Below are 22843 nucleotides of genomic sequence, written 5' to 3'. Positions count from 1 at the left end.
AAAAATGAGTTGGAAGAGGTTATTTTAGAAAAAGTTAGGGATTGGAGTTAGAAGACAGACATAAGTGGGCTATGGAGGGTGATTACAACATTAAATTCTTTCATTTGGCTAATGATAAGAGGAATGTTATTAGGGAGTTGGAGGTGAGGAAAAGAGAGAATACTTCTGATCTTCTTGTGATAGCAAGAGAATTTACTAATTTTTTTGCAAACCCTTTTTCCAATGAGGATGAAGATAGGCCAATGATAAGGGGTTGGGGTGGCTTTCCATTTATGATCAAGAGTCTTAGAGAAATCTTTTGACGAAACTGAGGTTAGGAAGGTTCTATCTAGGATGGATAAGGGATAAGGCTCCTGGTCCTGATGATTTTAACATGGAACTTTTTTTACCAAGATTGTTGGGATGTGGTCAGAGTGGATCTAACGAAGATTTTTAAGGATTTGTTCCTTTATGAATTGAGTAGGACTATATAATCCACTTTCATTACTTTGGTTCCTAAGAGAAGTAGATCTATTAATGATGTTGATTTTCAGAGTAATAATTTGGTTACTAGTGTGTATAAGATTATTGCGAAGGTACTTGCAAATAGTTTGAGTTTACTAATAGAGAAATGATTTCTCAAGCTCAAAGTGCTTTGGGGGTATGGGGCAGGGCAAGGCAGATTGTGGATGCATTTTAGTGACTAGTGAGCTCATGGAGGATGTGAGGAGTAAACGAAGAGGTACTATGCTTCAATTGGATTTGGAAAAAGGCTTATAATCAGGCTGGAGAGGAATGGCTTTGGTTATAAGTGGAAGACTTGGATGAGGGGCTGTTTATCTAATGCTTCATTGTCTACCATTATCAATTGAGTCTAAAATTGTCGTTTAAGGCTTTGATCAGTGTTAGGCAAGGAGATCTTTTGTTCCTGTTCTTGTTTGTCTTGGTCGTCGATTGTTTGATTAGAATGATAGAGATACTGGATTAAGATTTTTCACTTGACATGCACCTACTTTGTTACAGAAGTGGGGAGACTAGTTCTCATAAGTATTTTTGGTTGCGAGTATATGGAATGAGTTGTTTGGCATTCTGGGAGAGAACTGGTTCTATCACTCAGCAATCATGAGCTTGATCATGAAAGAAAGTTAGTATGGAAAAAGGAAAAAGAAGATGCATTTTTAATCCCCTTCACCATTTTGGACTTTGTGGAGGAGGGAGAGAAACAGGAGAGAATTTGAAGAGGAAACATCTCCAGTTTGACTCAAAAATAGATGGTTAGAATGCTCAACTTTCTAGTGTAATAAAAAGTGTGAAATAGATGTCCATACTATTAAATCTTACTGATTTTTTGAATGGTAAGAAAAGTTTACTTTGGGTCAGCACCCCCTTGGTGCCTTGTCAACAAATCTTCATCTTTTACTGGTCTGACTGAGAAGCAAAAGGGTCTCAAAGGAGATGGTGTTTTCCCCGCTCCCACCATTCCAGAAGAGGAGGTTATGAAAATGATATTGCAGCACAAGATTTCTAGATGAGATAGGGGTAGGGGTAGGCCTAAAATAATTTGGAATGAAGCAGTGAAGAAGGATTTAATAGCACTTAATCTAATAGTGGAAAACGCTCTTGATCGGGTGAATTGGCGAAAAAGGATTCATGTAGCCGACTAGGGGACTTAAGGCTTGTTGTTGTTGTTATATGTCTGAGGCTGTCTGCTCCTCTGAGGGCAAGAAATTGGGTTGAATTGTGGTATAAGCAAAAAGAAAAATAGACAAAGTTGGACAATTTAAAGTGCTTTGTCAGTCTATAACAGAAGGGTTGAAAAGGGGTTTAATGTTGTTTATCTTTGATGTACAGGAAATGAGTCCAAGATGTACGGAAATGAGTCAAATAAATGCGTATCTTAAATTGTGTGGGTTTACTAGAACAAGAAAGTTTTGATTGGTTGCTGTAATCTTTATATATTTTTTTAATTCAAAATAACCAAAAATTAGGATGGGCACTTTGGAGGCCAAAGAAGGCCCTTTGTTCTGCTTATATATATATTTTAATCTTTTAGCAGTGAGGAAACTCGTCCTCCTTTATCTTGTATTTCTTTCCTCTCTTAATAATTTTTATTTTGCTATTAAAGAAAAAATTCTTACAACAAAAAATATGCACCTTTATGTCCCCATGGTATCCAACACTTATCATCAAGGAATTTGTTGAATCACATGCTACTCCAACCACCTCTCCATCATGGGCACAAGTTCTACTCTCTGACATGTCCAGGTAACTGCCTCGGCTGATCCCTGATTGAAGATTAAATCGTTCAATCCAACCTCCTGCTGTTCCTAGAACAGCAAAATTGCCACACACACTAATACTGCAGGCCTGCAACAAGGTGCAAGGCTTTCCATCAAGTTTTATACATAATGAATTCAAAATACCATACTTTGGAAGCCAATTAGCATCAAAATTTTCAATCAGCTGCAGCATCACAACAGTGATCACATGTAGTACAGGGGTAAGAACAAATTGCTTGCAAGACATTGCAATGATATAAAAGTCAAAATTGTGAAGATGCCAAAATTCAAATCACAACGCAAAATTGCACAACATAGACTAGAATCAAAGGTTACATCTGGTTCACACGAAGGAATGGAGGGAATGGAATAGAAACTTCATAGGGATATAATAACTAACAAGAATGTTACTCAAGAAAAAAATTGTGTCATTCAATCCATCATGGGATAGGATAGAAATAGATATTCACATGGTAAAACTAGGTACAATTCCTTCTCAATTCCATGTTAGATATTAATAAAAATTTTCACATGGTCATTTGTTTTATATGGTAAAAGAAAATATGCCATAATAATAATATAAAAGAAGTATTGCAGTTTAAATTCAAGCATTACCTTTACTGGCATTGGATTGTCTGGGCATGGTTTCAGAATATGCTCACCAAGTACAAAATTCTGGAGTCTCCACACATACGCCTGGGCAGTATCCATGTGACAGGTAACCACATTGCACCAATCACGCTCCCTTATTTCAGCTAATTTGATTTGTCAAGAAAAAGTAACAGGGTAGAATAAGATCACTTAACAGACTGTAAAAAAGAGAGTTTCAAAACATTTAAAAAAAAACATGGGAGAAAAAATAAGATCATTTTACAGCTGAAACATGAGGGAGTCACTAAGTATTTAAACTGCATAGCAGGTTTTAATAATCTTTGAAATATCTTCTGCATAAATTTTTTCCGTTTTCTGGGGAAAATATTTCAGTTCAACAAAACAGAGTCTAAGAAGCACTTTGTCTTCCATAAAGTGCTATTAATTTGGAGGACATTATAGACATTAGTCACTTTACATGTAAAATATATTGCCAATTATTACTTCGAAAACTAAAATATTTAACATCTAGCACCTCCCATAGTGATTTTCCATGACCGGACATGCTTTTGGAACAAGATGCCAAGCAATCAATCAAAAGACATGACTGTCAAATGAGTACAGAGAAGGGTGTTATGGTGGATGTGCACCATTTACAAATTAAAACTAGCATAATCCAAAATTTAGAGCAGGCCTTGGATCAATGGTAAGGTTGCTCCTTTGTGACCGATTGGTTGGTCACGGCCTCACAGATTCGAGTCCAAGGAAACAGCCTCTCTGCATAAAAGCAGGGGTAATGCTGAGTACACTGTAATGACCCTCCCCCAACCATCGCAAAGCAGGGAGCCTTGTGGCTGGGGAACGGAGATCATCCAAAAATCTTGCATTTAAAGTAAAGTCAAAGCATTACTTGGATGTAATACTTAATCTCTCCTTCAACCTGTATGCAAGATCCGAGGTGCCAAATGGTGAAATCTCACATGGGAGTTCAAAACTTTATTCATGCATACTATTTATTCCATTTACATTTTAATATTTCCACTTTGTTTAGTTAATTTTGTTACTAATATTTCTTAATGGATATTTAAATTGATGGAAGAATAATAGCATAATGATACATTCTCTTTATGCTTGAAAGCGTGCAATTTATACACCTTTGTGCTACTAATAAATTGGTCTAATTTTATTAACAATTTCTGCATTATGAAACACGTACAAAAAAAGTCAAGATTACCATTTATCTAAGCTCCATTTAATTCCTACATTACAAAATTCCACCAATTTCTCAAAACAACATTAAAATTGGTTAAAAACAAAACTCCGACCACATTTCCATTGGAAATGCCATCAATTGAAATTCAAGGCATGTGAGAAGTCGTATTAATTGGGAATAGGATCAAATGGAGGATAGCTTCAATAAATGTACCGTAATCATGTGTTCCAACCAACATTAAAATCTGATCCTAAACAACTCTCCACCCGAAGGATAAAAGAAAAACAAGTTAATTTAACAAGTTGATCCAAATTTTTTTTATAACAGTTTTATTATAATTTTGAATGTTCTTTTATATTTTCTAATAGCATTCCCTCATGAAAAAATAAAAGCTCAAAGAGAGACCATACCACAATCAAATGCAATAACAGGCTTCAGTTTGATCTCCTCTTCCTGAAAAGTAAGCAAAATGAAACTTAAGAAAATTTTATTTTGGTATCAAAGATGCAGTACTAAACATCATACATTCAAGCATGTAGTCTAAATAGTCTATTCATAGCAGGAAAAAATAGAAAAAATATCTATTTTAGAAGCTTATATTTGTGCATGAAGAAGACATGAGCACCTATGATCAATAATGTATGCCACATAGAGATACAAGCCATTACCCGTCATACCTTCACCCTTAGTTTCTTTGCTCTTTTAGACACATGACGCTGAGAAAGCTCTCTACTTTGTTGATCCTGTTAAAAAATGCACATATTTGTGAGAGAATTTATCTGAACATGAAACAGCTATGGTGTACCAATGAGATCTTTAAATAAAAAAACATAATTAAGAAAAAAGTCACACTAGTGAGTGCAAAAAGATTTTAAATGCTTCAGAAAGGATAGAGTACAGAAAACAGTTGAAAAATTGTAAATGTTGATATTCTACTACTCATGGCACAAGCCACAGACTATGTTCAATTTGAGATGCAAAGGACAAATAAGAAAAAAAAAACCCACGTTTTTCTAGAAAAATTGAAACACCCACATTAAGAATTTCAAATGTATTAAAAAACGGAAATTCAGGATCTTAATAATCAAAGCATACTAATGCTAGCAAAAATTATTAATCACCCAAACCAAAATTGCCAGACTCCTCACTAATTTGATACAAGCAAAACATAGGACAGATATCAATGCCCACGAGCTTATGAAGCATGGACTGTAAACAAAAGGTTCTACAACTCTCTGCAAAATCACCCCAAACACCTTTAGATTTATATTTTCCAGCTAGTGGAGGCACTCTAGGTAATTAGGCACTCCTGTAATAAAAAAATCGATATTCAAGTAGACTGCTTAACAAACTCCTAATCCTACAATTAGCAAAGCCAATATTTAAGTAGACCACTTAACAAATCAATATGTTTACCACTTTACCCTATTTGGTAACAACCATCTAGCTCAAAATAAGTCTGCCTCAAACCTAGAGGGCGGCACACCGAGAAGGAAAGGAAAAACCTTTGAGCATGAGGTTGCAGCACAGCAATAGTTGGAATATGCAATAGTTGCAAATCCAACATGCAAAACTAGCCCTCTCCTTCAAATGCACTGGGAGTTTATACAGTTCCTAGGGGTTTTTTTTTGGCTCGGGTGCACGTCACTGCTATGTACCATCTCATTAAAAGTTAGGTGCAAAACATATCAGTACTTAAATTGATGATCCGGAATCTGCCACACTGCTATTGAATAAAATACAAAGCAATAAACATAATTTTAGTTTTTTTACTGCTAAGCAATAGAAATAAAAATAATATTCCAAAACACAAACAGATGTCCAAACAAAAATTTATAGCAGAAAACAGTCAGGCAAGAATGAACCAAATGATCAGAGATAATAACCTCAAGCAATCTGAATATATCTCCGTATGCAATATGTCATATGATAAAAATGTTTATCAACATGACAGAGCAAAGTCACGAAGATGACGTAACCCAAAATGACAGTCTCAGGCCAAAAATAATATACAGCACCGGTATATAGTTCCAAATCTCCTAATATTATTATGTAACACAATTAGTTTTAGCTTGCAGTCTTGCTCAAAGCCAATGCCGACAGGCAATGGAAACTAGAAACATATGAAACCCATATTTTAAATCCCATGATATGACAACAAAGCAAATGTGACACAACCAGGCAGGACCCAACTATGCACGTGTGTAAGCTCAAATACAAAATCACATGCACCGACATTTACGTGTGTGTGTGTGTGTGTGTGCATGCGTTGTGTATCTACAACTCTTACCATCATACACTAATATTTCACATTTCTGCATTATCAATAGCTGTTTTCCATGATTTGCCATAGAAATCATTATCTTGTCCAGTTGTCCTTTTTCCTGCAGCTACCCTGCACTAAGAAATCATTTGTGAAATAAATCTTGCAACAATCCTTGGCGAGTTTAGTTTCCCAATCATGTGCTCCGACGAAAATAACAGGATTAGTAACTACCCAAGAATATTGAGTCCTAGCAGGATTTTAGTACCTATAGGGTGTGTTTGGCTCAGTGACTAAGGCTTATAGGACTGGACTGGATTGGACTGTCACTGTACTGAATTGAATTGGTTACGATTATTATCCTATCCTGTGTTTGAATTAGGACACCCCATTGAATTGGCTAATCATTCAAAGGATTAAAACACCCTTTAATTTTAATTTTAATTTTTCTTTAAATTAAAAATTATAACAATATAGATGAAGATTCGCTAAATTTCTTAATTTAAATTTAATCTGAATTGAGCTGCCCACCGAAGCCATACCAATCGACAATCTCCAAGTCCCTGGTAGGAGTAACACGGACAGTATCCTGTGCCATGCCGATGGTCAATGAGGCCGAAAAGTACGACATGGAATACTGTGGACAAGACATTGGAGCTCACCGATGGCCTTGGAGATGCTGGGGCCGTAAGATCTGCTCCAGATCCATCTCATTTTGAATGATTTATAATAAATGCATCCCTTGTGACAAATCCTCTTCTTCTCACTCCACAAACCCTCAAACAGAATTTGCAAACAAACATATATGATTTCCAAACCTCTCCCATCCCCAAAACAAATTCCTGCTTCAATTTTCATAGCTTTACCATCGCCAAATCAAATTCCTGCCTCTAATCACATGTTCCTCAAGATCAGACACCACCAAAGATGTTGGAAAAATGGCTGGAGAAGTTCACGAAGATGACCCTTGTTGTGACGAAGGAGGGCAAGTTCAGCGGCAGATTAATTCCTGTCCAGTTCAGCTGTTTATTTGAGAAGCAAAGATCGAGTGGACGGAGACATCAAACTCCGATGCTGTCTTCAAGAGAACCATGGTGGTGATGCAGAAATCAGAGAGAGAGAGAGAGAGAGCGAGAAGAAGAAGATAATTGGGGAGAGGGAGGGTGGAGGGCATGGGTGCCCATTTCATTCCTTTTTTTTTGGCTAGCAAGGGCAGGCTGGTGGGAGGGGATCAGCCTGCCTAATCCTATATAAAGCAGCTAAGCTCCATCTTCTTAGCTAGTCATGTACTATCACTGTGCTGTGCACCAGACATAGGCTAGGTGTGGTTAGCCTAGCCTAGCCTAGTTTAGCCTATCCCAGCCACCAAACCAAATGCACCCATAGTGTCTACATAAAGGGTTTGTACTCTTCTGATTTCTAATAGTTGAATAGTTGAATGAATCAGAATTTACAGGATTGATGCTTTCTCTTGGCCATGCACAACTAATGGTGATTGTGAGATGATTACTCAAAAATCTTCGATTGATGTTCTAGGTTTTTATCCTCCTCTACTTCACTTACTTGACACCTTGGGGGATTTCCTAGGTTCCATGATTCAATCCTCCCCTCTGCTTCCGCAGTTCTTTTTTTTCTTTCAAATAGAATTCTGCCCTTGACTTCTCAACATCTCCAATTAAAAAGCCCTTACCTTAAAGCTCACAATCTCCCAAATGCATATACACAACTGTAGAACCTCAAAAGCCTACAAATTATACCCCAATGACTGTTCTCAGTACCGCTCATAGCCATTCTTTTCAGCTCACCAGCAATTTCCATGTGTTCCAAGTTCCTATCCAAACTTCACTAATCAAAAACCCAAAATAGAATGCTAACTTCCCTGGAACCCAATCTTAAATCAATGTTCAGCCCTAGCAGACCACTGAAACCCCTCTTTGAATCTGTTTCTTGCAGGACATTTTCCATTTTCCATTTTCCTGTTTATTTTTCTATATCAACTTTTAAAATACAGTTCAATTTTTAATTAAAGACCATTTTTTGTTAAAAATACTTGAAGATGGTTCATTTTAGGACATATATTCCAATCGTCAACATTCCAAACCCCTGAAGGTAATTTCTATTTTTTTATTTAGTTATATTTTTGGGGGGTGGATTTCCTGTCCCCTTTCGTTGGAACTTCTCTCTCATTCTAATACACCTCTTTCTGTCCAAAAAAAAAAAATCAGTTAATCATAATAAACTACAGGGACAATAAAAATCCAGGGAGGGTAGAAGCAACTGTTGGAGATGTAGGTGTGCTGCAAATTGAATAGAAGTGCTAGTCCTACATTGGTTGTCAAAGGGAGTTCTCTCCTATGTGTGTCTTGACTCTTGACTCCTATTTTATTACACACCTTATTTTCCTTAAAATCTATTTCTTTTTTGAGCTAATATGAGGGATTTTTATACTAAACAGCAGTGTAATCTGACTTGAAAAAATAGATTTGAGTAAATTCTAAAGTTATTGCTTCAGTTTTTCCAGCAATAACTCTTCAGTTTTTTGGTCTTAAAGTTCCAGTCTTAGCTGTGTTTTCAAGCTTCAATTTTGAGAGCTGTCTCTTGGTTTTACGGCTTTGCCTAATTGAGTTTTTGGTCTTCAATTGCAGTAATGGCTTGCAGTTTCTGATTTATACTAACTGTTACAATTTTAATTTGCAGCAGTTACTGTTTTCTGACTAAATTATTTACAAGATCTATTTTTCATTTTTTTAGAATTTAAGAAAATGAATTCAATCCACCTCTAACACCCTCTGCAGTGCCCAAAAAAGGTGCAATTTGCAACTTTCGGGATACACTTCCACCTTTCCATACTTCTCCTAAAATTGCTCTCCTCTTCCCTCCCTTTCTTTTCTCTAGATAAAATATTAGCTTATGCCTAGATTGGGTTAAGTTCATGAGCTTCTGGTTTAGTGTGCAACTCATCAGCCGCGAAGGCTCTTGAATCCTCCTGGAGACTGGACGCCGAGTACCAACTGCACTGTTGAGGGCGCAAATTCGGTTTTAGGACAACAGAGTTTATATATGCTTCAGCATGCAAGCTCCTTACTGTAACTTATTCTTCGTAATTTTTCATCTTTCTAAGTATTCTGTTTTTAAAAGACAAAATCAACTCAAATAATCTTTCTGAAAAGAAACACGACATAAGAATACATCAGATGAATTAGAAAAGAGAAACTAATGAATAATGCAAAATGAAGCTTTACAAGGCAACAGAAGCTTCCACCAAAGTGATAAAAAATTCTACTAAGGGACAGAATTAAAAGAACAATAATGAGAGAAAGAATACCTGGATGACAGAGAATAGACGGAAGGCACGATCATGACCCGCAGATAGAATATGTCTCCCATTGGCATAGAACCTGTAGGGGATTTTAATTCAAGGTGCCAAGAATCTGTCAATTACATTAACAACAGAACTGAAACAGTAGGGTCAAATTGAATCGTTAAATTAAAAAGTATGATGCATTCTCCCTCAATAAGAGAGAGAGAGAGAGAGAAGAAAGAGAGAGAGACCTGATGCACAGTGGAGGAGCACTATGCCCACTTCGAAAACGAAGAAGCCGAGGGTCCCCATCACTTGTATCAAATATCCACATCTAAAATGTTGAAATAATAAGTACGCAATTCAAACATGCAGTTTAGTATATTACAATGCAGATATTATCCAAAACATAAATCACAGCATTTCACTCATAACATTTTGTGAAAACGTTGACAATACACAAACTGGCCTTAAAAATGGTGCATTCAACATCAAAAAGTTGCGAAAACAGGCAAGTTCGAACAATATTTGAAGAAAAAAATGAACACTACTGCAAAATGAACTAGATCATGTTTCATAACTTTCATATATATATATATATATATATATATATATAAGGGAAAAAGAAAACAACTTTATCCCACAGTCAGCCAAATTGATCTTTCTCTCTATTATATTCAATTTAAGGCTATCAACTTCCCCTAAATTAAATTTAATAAAAAAAAATTTTACTGCTTCAGGCCATGTTATTCTTGGGATCTTGGTCTTCCTTTTATCCTAACACCATCCTCATCCAAGTCTTCCCCATCTAACAGTCCGTGCAGTACATGTCCAAACTATCTTAAACAATCTTTCCAAAACTTATCTTCAACTGTTGCTAACCCAACATCTTCACCATGCAGTAATTTCTTTATTCTATCCTTGTATTACTAAATGCTAATAATCCATCTTAACATTTTTTCCTTTCTCCTCATTCTTTGACCATGTTCAGTTATTAACTTTCCTGTATTTTGATTGGAAGTTTCCCTTAAACTAGCATATAATCTACAATCACGCAACATATTACCCAGGTGTCATAGGCCAAATATTTCACACCTTTGTGAAAGGACCGAGCAGCGCCAGCTAAAGCACTCTTGTTTAACTAGCCATCCTAGTGTTTACCACGATTCACCAATAGAAAACTTTCATTGTCAGTCGAGCAAATATAAGCGGAAGCAATAAGCAACTTATGAAAGCAATGACACACAAGCAGTAAACATTGAAGCAACGTAATTCATTATCAACACCCCAGTTAACGTGTGTCTAGAGAAAGAGGCAAGTAGGCTAAACACGTTTACAATAGCTAGTGAGTTTTACAAGTTAATGAACACTCACCCTCACCTAAAGAGCTTTTTATGCCATTCTCACTCTGACACAAGGGAACATCACTATGACCGTGGAGTCGCACTCCCCTTTTTAGCCTAGGGAAAAACTATCTCTGAAAAATAACTTTAAACTAGTTTTTACATGATGGAAACCCATCCCAAATGCACGAGACAAGCGGTCACAGGCAAGCATAATGCCCTAAACAAGCTCGGCTTGTGACACTCCCCTACTTATGTAGTCAATGTCCTTGTAGACTTTGACGCTAGGCACACTTCACACTTCAACTTTGTCCAAAAACGATTTCATATCTTCTGCAAAAACCATCTATTTCTTCATTGCCAAGGCCTTTCCACTTCACTAAGAACTCCTGCCACTTCTTCCTTGAGGATGTGAACTCTCTGTCTACAAGGATGTCTTCAAATTTTCGTTTGTCGAGTTGCACTATCTTCAATTCTGCTCTGGTTAACTAACTTCTGCTTGGATTTTCTGTGTTGGCGTTGAACGGCTTAACGCAGCTAACGTGAAACACGAGATGCACTTTCATCCAAGCCAGAGGATCAATTCTATAAGAGGCCTTTCTGAATTTGGCCAAGATGGGGACCGGTCCTTCATATTTACGAAGTAATTTCCTATCTCGTCCTCCTAGTGACCTATCAAGATTAAGCTTAACAAGCACCAAGTCACCTATGTTGAAGTGTTGTGGTCTTCTCTCCTGATTTGCCCATTTCTTCATCCACTTAGAAGGTTTCTCTAGGTAGGCTCGGATGATCTCTGCATTTTGTCTTCATTCTTTGGTAAAGATGTACGCTCTGGGACTCTTTCCTATGTACAACTCGTCCACTATGCGAGGTAACAATGGCTACTGGCATGTAACAAGCTCAAAGGGGCTCTTGTTGGTTGTTGAGCTCTTTTGGGCATTGAAACAAAGCTGAGCCACATCAAGTAGTTACACCCAATTCTTCTGGTTGGCATTGACAAAATGGCGCAAGTACTTTTTTAGTAGCCCGTTGAATCTCTTCGCCTGTCCGTCTATTTATGGATGATAGCTCAAAGAGATCTCAAGCTATGAACCGAGGATTCTATAAAGTTCTGTATAGAAGTATCTGTAGTCTCGATCACTAATGATATCTTGAGGAACACCCCAATACTTCACAATATTCTTAAAGAATAGTTGTGTCGTCTCCTCTGCCAAACAGTACTTCGATGCGAGTATCAACGTATCGTACTTCGAAAACCTGTCTATAACCACAAATATAGACCCTACATCTCCCACTCCGGGCAAGTTGGTGATGAAGTCCAGTGAGACACTTTCCCACAATCTAGATGGTACTAGTAGGGGCTCCAACAACCCTGCAATCTTCTTCCGCTCCACCTTGTCTTGTTGGCAAGTGAGACAAGTCCAAATATCAACCACATCATCACGCATGTGCGGCCAAAGTGTGATGCCATCTTGGATGTCTGGCCCACATGGTATCATGACACTCCTAGCAGTGTCTTCCTCAGATCTCCAACTCGACACGGGCAAAAGGATTGAGATCTGTGGATTTGAGGATCATTGGGAAGAGTACCCATGCTACGGTGGATATCAAGGCTACCCATAATTTTGTAGGGAGGCTCAACTTATCCTTGGAGAAGGATTCAGGATGCATGAAAGCGGTGAATTCTGTGGCCTAGCCTTCTCTAGGAGTAGCCAAGCAAGTCACTATGAAGCTTGGGCAATGGGCAGGTCATTTGAATTCCACAGTGGTGCCGTTGGATGACTTCCAAGTCATTTTGGGAATGGAATTCCTGAGGGAAGGTGAGAGCTATTGAAGAAAGTGATGTCGGATAAGCTACCTCACAACTTGCCTCCACGATGGGGTGTGGAGCATGAGATCGAATTGTTCCCAAGAGTGAAACCACCTGCTAAGGAGCCATACCGGAGCTAGCAAAGTTGAGAAAGCAACTTGATTTGTTGGAGGTGGGATATATTCGTCCTTCCAAACCACTGTTCAGAGCACCAGTGTTGTTTCAGAGGAAACATAATGGGAGCATGCAGATGTGTGCAGACTACCGCGCGCTCAATAAGATGACAATGTACAACAAGTATCTTATTCCATTGATTGTCGATCTGTTTGATCAATTGAACCATTCCAAGTACTGCACTAAACTCGATTTGAGGTTGGACTATTATTAGGTGAGAATTGCTGATAGGGACGAGTTGAAGACAACTTGTGTGACGCGGTACGGGGCATATGAGATTTTAGTAATCCCATTCGGGTTGACGAATGCGCCTACGACATTTTGTACCTTGATGAACCAAGTATTTCGTGAGTACCTCGACAAGTTTGTCGTGGTGTAGTTTTTGGTAATCGCATTCAGGTTGACGAATGCACTTACAACATTTTGTACCTTAATGGTTCAACTATTTTGTGAGCACCTGGACAAGTTTGTCTTTGTGTACTTGGATAACATTATTGTCTACAGTTACACTCCGGAGAAACATAAAGAGCATCGATGGAAGGTGTTCGACAGGCTCAAGGAGAACATTTTGTACATGAAGAAAGAAAAGTGCTCTTTCGCTTAGTGAAGCATCAAATTCCTTGGTCATGTGACTGAGCAAGGTCATATCAAGATGGATATAGAGAAGATGAGAGCTATTCAAGAATAAAAGATCCCAACGACAGTGAAAGAGTTGCATTCCTTTCTTGGTCTTGTTAACTATTACAGGAAGTTCGTAGAGGGGTACTCAAGGAGAACTACTCCTTTGACAGAACTACTAAAGAAGGGTCAGAGGTGGAATTGGAGAAAGAAGTGTCAAGAAGCCTTTGATGACTTGAAGGATTTCATGATAAGAGATTCAGTACTTGATCTTTCGGACATCATAAATCCTTTGAGGTACACACAGATGCATCGGACTACGCCCTTGTAAGAGTCTTGTTACAGGTGAGACATCCTGTCGCATACGAGAGTTATAAGCTCAGTGAAGCAGAGCGGAAGAACACAACTCAGGAGAAGGAAATGCTAGTAGTTATCCATTGTCTCTACGTGTGGTGGCGTTATCTATTTGGGTCAAAGTTCGTCGAGAAAACGGATAACTCAAGTGTCGGACACTTCTTCACACAGCCAAAGTTGTCACCCAAGCAAGGCCGATGCAGGAATTCTTGGCAAAATTTGATTTCTCATTTCAGCACAAGTTAAGGCGGATGAACCAAGTTGATGCATTGTGCAAGAAGGCCGAGCTGGCGTCTTATAGATGGTAACACACTTGACGTTGGGTACCGTTACCACGATGATACGAGAGCACATCAAGGAGAATTTAACCAAAGATCTAGTTGCGCAGAACCTCATGAAGCTAGCAAAAGAGGGGAGAGCACGTCAATTCTAAATGAAAGACAAATTGTTGATGACCCATGGTAGTCGATTCTTTGTGCCACGATCTAGAAATCTGAGGAAGGCACTACTAAGAGAGTCATGATACCATGACATCCAAAATGGCAAGGCACTTTGGCATTTCTGCAGCAAAGGTATTATTGGACGCACATATGTGATGATGTGGTTCATTATACTCGAACTTGTCTCACCAGCCAACAATATAAGGTGGAGTAGAAGAAGATTGCAGGGTTTTCGGAGCCCTTACCGATACTATCTAGACTATGGGAAAGTGTGTCACTAGACTTCATCACCAACCTGTACATAATGGGAGATGTAGGGTCTATACTTGTTATAGACAGGTTCTCGAAGTACGGTATGTTTATACCCACACCAAAGTACTATTCGACAGAAAAGACACAATTTTATTTAAGAATACTGTGAAGTATTGGGATGTTCCCTAAGATATCGTCAATGATCAAGATTCATGATTCAGTAGCAACTTCTGGACAGAACTTTTGAAAATCCTTGGTTCACAACTTGACACATCTTTGACCTATCATCCACAGACGGACAAACAAATGGAGAGATTCAACAGGCCACTAGAGAGTACTTGCGTCATTTCGTCAATGCCAACCAAAAGAATTGATTGCAACTACTTGATGCGGCTCAGTTCTATTTCAATGCCCAAAAAGAGCTCAACAACCAAATGAAGTCCTTTTGAGCTTGTTACAAGCCAGCAGCAGTTGTTACCTCACACAATGGACGAGTTGTATAAAGGAAAGAGTCCCAAAGCGTACATCTTCACCAAAGAATGGAGACAGAATGCAAAGATTGTCTGAGCCTACCTAGAAAAAGATTAAATGGGCAGATCAAGAGAGAAGACCGCAACACTTCAACGTAGGTGACTTGGTGCTTGTCAAGCTCAATCCTGAACAGATCAAGTCACTACAAGAACAAGATAGGAGACTACTTCGTAAATATGAAGGACCAGTCTCCATCTTTGGCCAAAGTCAAGAAGACCTCTTACAAAATTGACCCTCCAACTTGGATGAAAGTGCATCATGTGTCTCACGACAACTGCCTTAAGTCGTTCAACACCAACACTGAAGACCCAAGAAGAAGTCAATAAAACAAAGCAAAATTGTAGACAGCGCAACCCGACAGACGAGAAGTGTCCGGAGTTTTTAGTGAAGTGGAAAGGCCTTGGCAACGAAGAAATTAGCTGAGTTTCTACAGAAGATATGCAACCGTTCGTTGACAAAGTTGAAGTGCAACTAGCATCAAAGTCTACAAGAACATTGACCACATAAGTCGGGGAGCATCACGAGCCGAGCTTACTCAAGGCATTCTGCTTGCCTATGACCACTTGTCTCGTACATTTGGGATGAGTTTCCATCATGTAAGTACTAGTGTAAGGTTATTTTTCGGAGATCCCTAGGCTAAAAGGGGGAGTATGACTCCTTGGTCATAGTGATGTTTCCTAGTGTCAAAGTGAGAATAGCATAGAAAGCTCTTTAGGAGAGTTGAGTGTTCATCAACTTGTAAAACTCACTAACTATTGTAAACGTGTTTAGCCTACTTCCCTCCCTCTCTAAACACAACGTTGTTAATGGAGGTGTTAATGAATTACGTTGCTTCAATGTTTACTGTATGCGTATCATTGTTTTCATAAGTTACTTATTGCTTCCTCTTATATTCGCTTGAATGACAATGAAAGTATTCTATTGGTGAATTGTAGTAAATGCTAGGTTGGCTAGTTAAACAAGAGTGCTTTAGCTAGCACCACACGACCCTTTCAAAAAGGTGTGAAATATTCAGCCTGTGACACCTACTAGATACACAGCATCAAGCATCAAGTTAACACCAATTTTATAAATAATACTAGCTAAAGAATAATTACAAAAAGGAAAAACGCCAAGCAACAAAAAATGATGCCTTATTCAAGGGACCACAATGGGTGGATATCCAAGGTTGGCAGGGACCCACACGGCACTGGGGTCTGGAAATGCATTAGGAAAGGCTGGAATAACTTTTTTCCCTTTATTAGATTTCAGGTGGGGGATGGAGAAAACATTTATTTGTTGGCATGATGCTTGGAGTTGTCTGGAGGCTCACAGTGTGTCATTTCCAGCCATTTACAACATAGTTTGTGACAAAGACGCTTGCATTTGTCAGCACAACCAAGCATCAATTAAGGGGTTCTTCTGGAATATTCCCTGCACAAAAATGTGGAAGATTGGGAACTTCACCAGCTCAACGATTTCTACAGTCATCTTTACACGATCTAGCCTCAAAAAACTTGACCTTCTTGTTTGGTACTTGGACAAGAAGGGGAGTCTTCACTGTCATATCCTTTTGCAGAAAAATTTTTACCTGGGAGTCAAACAACATTCACTCCCCTTGATCTCAATTATGGAAGACCGCTGCCCCCAAATAAGGTTGCCCTTTTTACTTGCGAAGCAGCTCATGGTAAGATCTTGACCCTAGACAACTTGCAGAGAAGGGGGTTCTCTATGGCCAACAAATGCGCCCTTTGCATGGCTGAGGCAAAATCAGTAGACAATATAATACTCCATTGCCCCTGGACTAGAAATCTTCATGATGTGGCTTTGACTCTTATCAGAGAATGGTGGGTTACCACTAGATCTGTTGAGGGGAGCTCTATGCCTGGAGAGGGATTCGGGCAAGAAAGGAAAATAAGAAGGCTTTGTCTCTCATTCCTCTCACAATTTTCTGCTGCGTATGGAAAGAGAGGAACAAAAGAGTTTTCAAAAATTCAACCTCCACGCTTCAGTTCAGCAAACAGCAGCGGTTTAATGCAGTTGCTAGTTGGCATAGTGGACTTGTGGCAAATGAGTTTAATGTAATTTTCTTATTTTTGTGACACCTTCCAGGGTGGTTGAATTCTTGTACTTAGGATTTGCATCCCCTTGATGCCCTTTTAATATATACTTTGCTGATAAATAAATAAAAAAAGATGAAAAGTTTCAGCCATGTCTGAGGTGGGTGCACGTGTTGGGAGGGGGGGATAGGAAGATAAGGTGCCTAAAAACTTTAGAAATAGTTCACATTATGCATAGATGACAAAGAAGATCATGACATATATGTGGGCGATCTACTAGTTTGTCTTTGGCTAATTAATCTCAATACTTCAATCCTATGTTTGGGAGAGGCCTTGGATTTGGATTTGGGTGGATTTAGGAAAAAAAAACTAAGACAAAATTTTATTGAATTTTGTCCAAACCTACAGAAATCAAAATCGAAGACTTGAAATCCATACTCCCAAAGGCAATGTAAGTCAAAATATATTGCTCTAATTGCACAATATGACCAATGAAACAAGTCCACAATCATCAATAGATGATAATATTCATTTTAGTAAATTGAGTATGTAAAAAATAAGAATCACAAAATAAACATTACATGCAAATACATTCTAGAAATAGACAAGCCAAATGCAACAAAAATGACTCAGCAGCTCCCCACCTAAGACAAGCATGCGGATCATACATTGTAACTTGTAAGCAGGGTAGGCCACAAACAGACTCTAATTAACCATTTTCTCTTTAAACACCCCAAAGAAGTACATCATTAAAGAAAGATGCCTAGAGAAAGATCTTCAAAGTACCAAAGAACTATTATTAATGCATACATCCCAACCTTCGCCCAATTTCAGTGTTAATTCAAAAAAAAATTCCAAAAATATAAACTAAGAAGCTAAAAAAGAGGCTTTTCCAAGTTGAAAATCTCTTAAGGCTTGAAATGATAATTATTAGCCATCAAAACCACATGAAGGAAGAAACCCTGAGCCTTTTCTTTGGCCATAGTTCCAAAGAAATCTTTCTCTTAATCAACTGAGATAAAATTCATTAAAGGGCAGCAAGGGGGTGTGCATCCATGTACAAAAAATGACAAGAAAATCAACCCTAATAGAGGGTGTCAAAAAATCAACAATTGTTGTATGAGTATCTATCATGAACAAGACACTATATCAACTAGTTAAAGACTTAAAGTAGTAGTCTGTCTTTTAATAATAAGGCAAAAGACACCAACCACCCCTAAGGTTTAGCAAAAATACAGTCCCCTAAGGTTTAAAAATCCTAGAGACCTCCCTTGAGGTTTGCCAAATAGACATAGACTCCTGCTTATAATTAGCAAGAAAAAAAACCTTCGAAGGGGTTTAAGTGTCCTAAAAGTCAAATGCCAGGGCTGGCCTTTGGGATTTTTGAAAGGGAGGTTCATGGGATTTTTGAAACATTGGGGGAGGTCTGTCTTTTTGCCAACCTTAGTGGAGGTTAGTGTCTTTTGCCGTTGATAAGATCGAAGGGTGTAGATGAACCTTCGCTCTTCTATTTCTTTCTCCCACAAAATTCAGAAATGGTAAGGGGAATAACGGTTAAAGCTTTCCTTCTTTCCTTAATTGAGCGAATGCTTCTTCCTCCACAGTTCTGGCAGTAACCAATTGCTGCCTGATCAGTGCAGTAGTCAAAGATTTCTGATGAAAGAACAATGCAAGAGGATATGCTCAATTTTCTCCGTATTTTCCAATTTCCATCCACAAAAAACATTAGTTGAAAAGAGGCAGTGCCATTTTCTGCAACTGCATTTTTTCCTTACTTTAGTGAATTCCTTTCCAAACCCATAGTTCTCCCTCCAATGCTCTGGAAGTAACCCATTGCTGCCTGATCAGTGTGATGGCCAAAGATTTCTGATATGCAATAGGATATGCTCAGCAGCTTTCCATGCACAACAAACATCTGTTGACAAGAGGAGGTGCCTTTTCTGCAGGCTGTCTATTGTAAGAATCTTCCCAAGAGTTGCCTCCCATGCAAAAAAGCTTTTGTGGGGGCAGCAGTTTTCCAAATAGGCTTCCAGGGGACCCACTGCTGGCTTCTACACGAGTAAGTGAATTCCAGTAGTAGGAGCTCACTGTACAGCTTCCATTGCCGTCTAGCGTCTACTTAGGTTCATTATGGATGTTCCAAAAGGGAACTTTAAAGAAGCTGCCAAAAAAATCAGTAAGATGATCAATGTCACAATCGTAGGCATTACTATCCAAGGGAATGTTTTAGAAAACCTCATATTTTTAAAGAAACCTTGCCAAGCAAAAGTTCATTTCTCACCAACTTCAAGCAAACCAAACAAATTCCCAATAAACTATACACCAACTCCCAAAAGCTTCATATACATAATTAGGTAATGTAAAAGAATATGATTGATAAATTTCTCTTCCTCTTTACTTGGCAGCCCCCCCCCCCCCCCAGGGGGCGATCGCAGGTGCAGGATAGCCAAATGCAGCCTCAAGGAACTTCACATGCAAAAAATGCAACTTCAAAAATTATAGTTTTCTGTAGCATCCAAAAGAAAATTAGCCTAACCCCATGTCAAACCTCTACTGAAACAGGTTATAGAAAGAATTAAGTGCTACAAGAACCATCTGGCAGTAGCCAAGGCAAAAAAAGGTGGGATGCAAGTGCTACAAGGACCATCACCACATCAAATATTATGCTAAAAAAGAAATGGCAACTCATTTCGCACTTCAAAAAAAGATAAAATAAAAGAAATTTTCTAGTCCCTCACACAATAACTATCCAAAAATCTGCCTCATAGCTAAGACCACCCAACAAGAAGCCCAATCAAATTGGTCGTCACCACACTCAGCTAAAACTACCTCACTCCAGAAAGCATCCCCTCCATCATTAACATCCAAAGCCACATCCCTCAGACTGCCCGATTGAACTAGAAGATATTCTTAACAAGATGATATCTACCATCACAGGAACTTCCCAAAAAAAATCCTTTGTAAATCTGTCTAATTTGTTGAACACTGATTTAGGGTCTAGAAAAAGAGAGAGAAAGTAAATGGTGGGATTGAAAGATATTAAAAAAGATAATCCACTCTTCTTAGAAAGATATAGGCCCCAAAATCCTAGGAAGAAATAGCCCATTAAATCCATCCCCCCAAGCAATAAGCTCATTCTTTCACAAATAAATTTCAAGTGCTAACACTTTTTCAAAACAAAGGAAACACTAAGTGTAAGGTTCTCATCGTAGTCCACCTCAAAAAGCAAAATAGCATCATCAGCAAAAAAGGAGATGAAAAATGGAGACCTCCCTGGAACCCATTTCCACAACTTTGGAACCATGATGGTGAACCTGATGGTAAGTACGTCAATGACCAAGAGTTAAAGGAGATAAGGGGTCCCCATGTCTTAAACCCCTAGAAGAAGTAAACAAACCACTTGCGCAACCGTTTTACAAGAATAAAGCATCTAGGAGCACAGATACAATGCGAAAAAATCCATTTCTCCAAAACTCCCCAAAGGCCAAAAGGATAGGCAAATTTGCAGCAGTTGAGTGAGCTTTATTTCTTCTAAAATGTGCCAAACCAGCTGCCATCTGGTTCCAATAAAACTGTCACAAAAGAAACAAAATTCTTGATTATGTTAGACATAATTTCATTCCGCTCATGTTTTTAACAATTAAAAAGAATAAAATTGAGGCCTCCACAAGAGGCTCTGTTTCAACCATGTTGCTGCTACTCCAAAAGATTTAGAAACCTTCCTTCAACCTCCTGTAGTTTCTCTTGACTATCATCACTATGTAAATCTTTACAAACATTCCTCATCTCTCCATCTTTTTATCTCTTGGCCACCACGTCAAGGAACTCCCCAAGAAGTTGATCACAGACTGAAGAGTAAACAAATCATCCCTCTTCGCATCTACCATTGACCAATGTTGAACCCAGATCCTCACTCAAGCACACCTTGGCAACCCTACAAAGATATTTTGTTTGTAAGCTTAAGCCAATTTGCCCTATCCCCTCCTCGTCAATGATCAAAACCATGGTTCAATTCACATAAAATAATGTGATAGAATAGTTCGATTTTTAAGAGCACATAAAATAATGTGATAGAATAGTTCGATTTTTAAGAGCCACTCACACATACTAAAAAACACATTTGACTATGGTAGCCATTTTCCTATCTTGTCTACTACCTCTACCCATCAACAAGAAATGAAATGAACATAATAGAAGTACTAATTTTCTTTTCCAACATTTCATGGTAACTAGTACGTTAACCATACAAAGGGATTTCAACTAAATAAATCTAAAATTTGTAACTAAGCCCAACACCGATATATCAATTTGATTTTGCAAACGCCAATCACATGCATCAAACAATTCGTCCAAACATTGATCATACTTTTATGGAGTTGTCACAGGATGAACTCATTAGCACAGGCTCATTAGCAAAGAAGTGCAAGGAAATTATTGAGCTGTCGTGTGCCTCCTTTATAACTGATTGAAGCCTTCTTTTCTCAAGATTCCATATGCTTATCACTCCAGATGAACCTCCAGATGCTAAGAGAGGCCGACCATCTATAAAGGCAAAAGAAGAAATTAAGTGACAAACAACTTGACAGTTCCACGGCTATGTAAACATATCAGTATAAAAGCAAAATACAGAATAAAAATCTTATATAACAAAATGGTGCACAGAACAATAGTAATTATGATATATTTCACAATACAGAAGAACAATAATTATGATAGGTATAAAAGCAAATACAGAACGTCAATCTTATATAACAAAATGGTGAAAAGAACAACAATAATTATGATATCTTCCACAATATTATAGCAAAGCATGCAGATCAGGTAAAAGATATTAATAATAACCCTAGATCATTCAATGAGTGGCATGTTGATTTCGTTATTTCTTACAGCTGTTCAGAGTTACAGGGACCCTCTCTGCAATGAATCTTGGACAAAACCACTCTTCCCTATGTACTACAATCATCTGACAATTGTGCATAAAAATTTAATACAATCAATGACTATGTACTCAATACATATCGAACAGCTCACAGTCCAGATGCATTTTCCAAAACGAGCTCACACTGCAAAAATACTCCCACAACTATTTCTCAAAAGAAACTCTTTCTATGTGGCATTCCGGATTCCCACCATGTGTCTCGGAGATTTTGGCCCCTCTATTCCCCCTCAGGCCTTCCCTAGTGGACCCCTCTATGCACCCTAATTCATTCAGCCCCTTATCAGCCAATGGGTGTTGAGTCGCTGGTTTAGTCACCAATGCTTCAGTCTCATTTGCTACCCCCTCATGCACAGGCCGGGAAGCCAAACAGATTCGGGAGCAGCTCATTCAGGCTCAAGAGCAACCTTGCAGAATCACAGAATATCTAACAAACAGGAAGATTTTGATTTTCTTGGAGGTTAGAGAGATTGATTGAGTGGTTCCTTGACGCCATGGAAGATTTGGGTTTGCATGGAAGTCCACCCTGTTGCTTCAACTCAAAGAGAATGAGTTGGGGAAATTTCCATCCCTATGGAGATCAACACTGGTGGATGGAAGAATATTGCTTTTCCAGAGGCCTTCAACTCTATGGCTTGACACAAAATTGCATCTGCTGCAGAAGATCTAAGAAGACTAGTGATCCCAACCCAAAGCAAAACCCAAGGTCTCTGCGCTGAG

The 22843-nt window shown here is 38.4% G+C and overlaps 1 protein-coding gene across 1 annotated transcript in view; it reads right to left on the bottom strand.

The window, feature by feature from the left end:
- Nucleotides 1-22843, bottom strand: part of LOC131166355 (uncharacterized) — a 64661-nt gene that overhangs the window by 8142 nt on the left and 33676 nt on the right. Inside the window, exons 6-12 of the mRNA XM_058124825.1 lie at nucleotides 21554-21729; nucleotides 9878-9960; nucleotides 9651-9723; nucleotides 4740-4805; nucleotides 4473-4515; nucleotides 2874-3013; nucleotides 2134-2346 (exon numbers count right to left, since the gene is read on the bottom strand). Of these exons, the coding sequence (XP_057980808.1) occupies nucleotides 2134-2346; nucleotides 2874-3013; nucleotides 4473-4515; nucleotides 4740-4805; nucleotides 9651-9723; nucleotides 9878-9960; nucleotides 21554-21729 (794 nt within the window). The remainder of the gene's footprint in view (nucleotides 1-2133; nucleotides 2347-2873; nucleotides 3014-4472; nucleotides 4516-4739; nucleotides 4806-9650; nucleotides 9724-9877; nucleotides 9961-21553; nucleotides 21730-22843) is intronic.

This window comes from Malania oleifera, chromosome 10 (assembly GCF_029873635.1).
Source record: "Malania oleifera isolate guangnan ecotype guangnan chromosome 10, ASM2987363v1, whole genome shotgun sequence".
NCBI lineage: Eukaryota > Viridiplantae > Streptophyta > Magnoliopsida > Santalales > Ximeniaceae > Malania > Malania oleifera.
The sequence above is the reverse complement of the archived record's forward strand: the minus strand, read 5'-3'. Positions and strand labels throughout refer to the sequence as shown.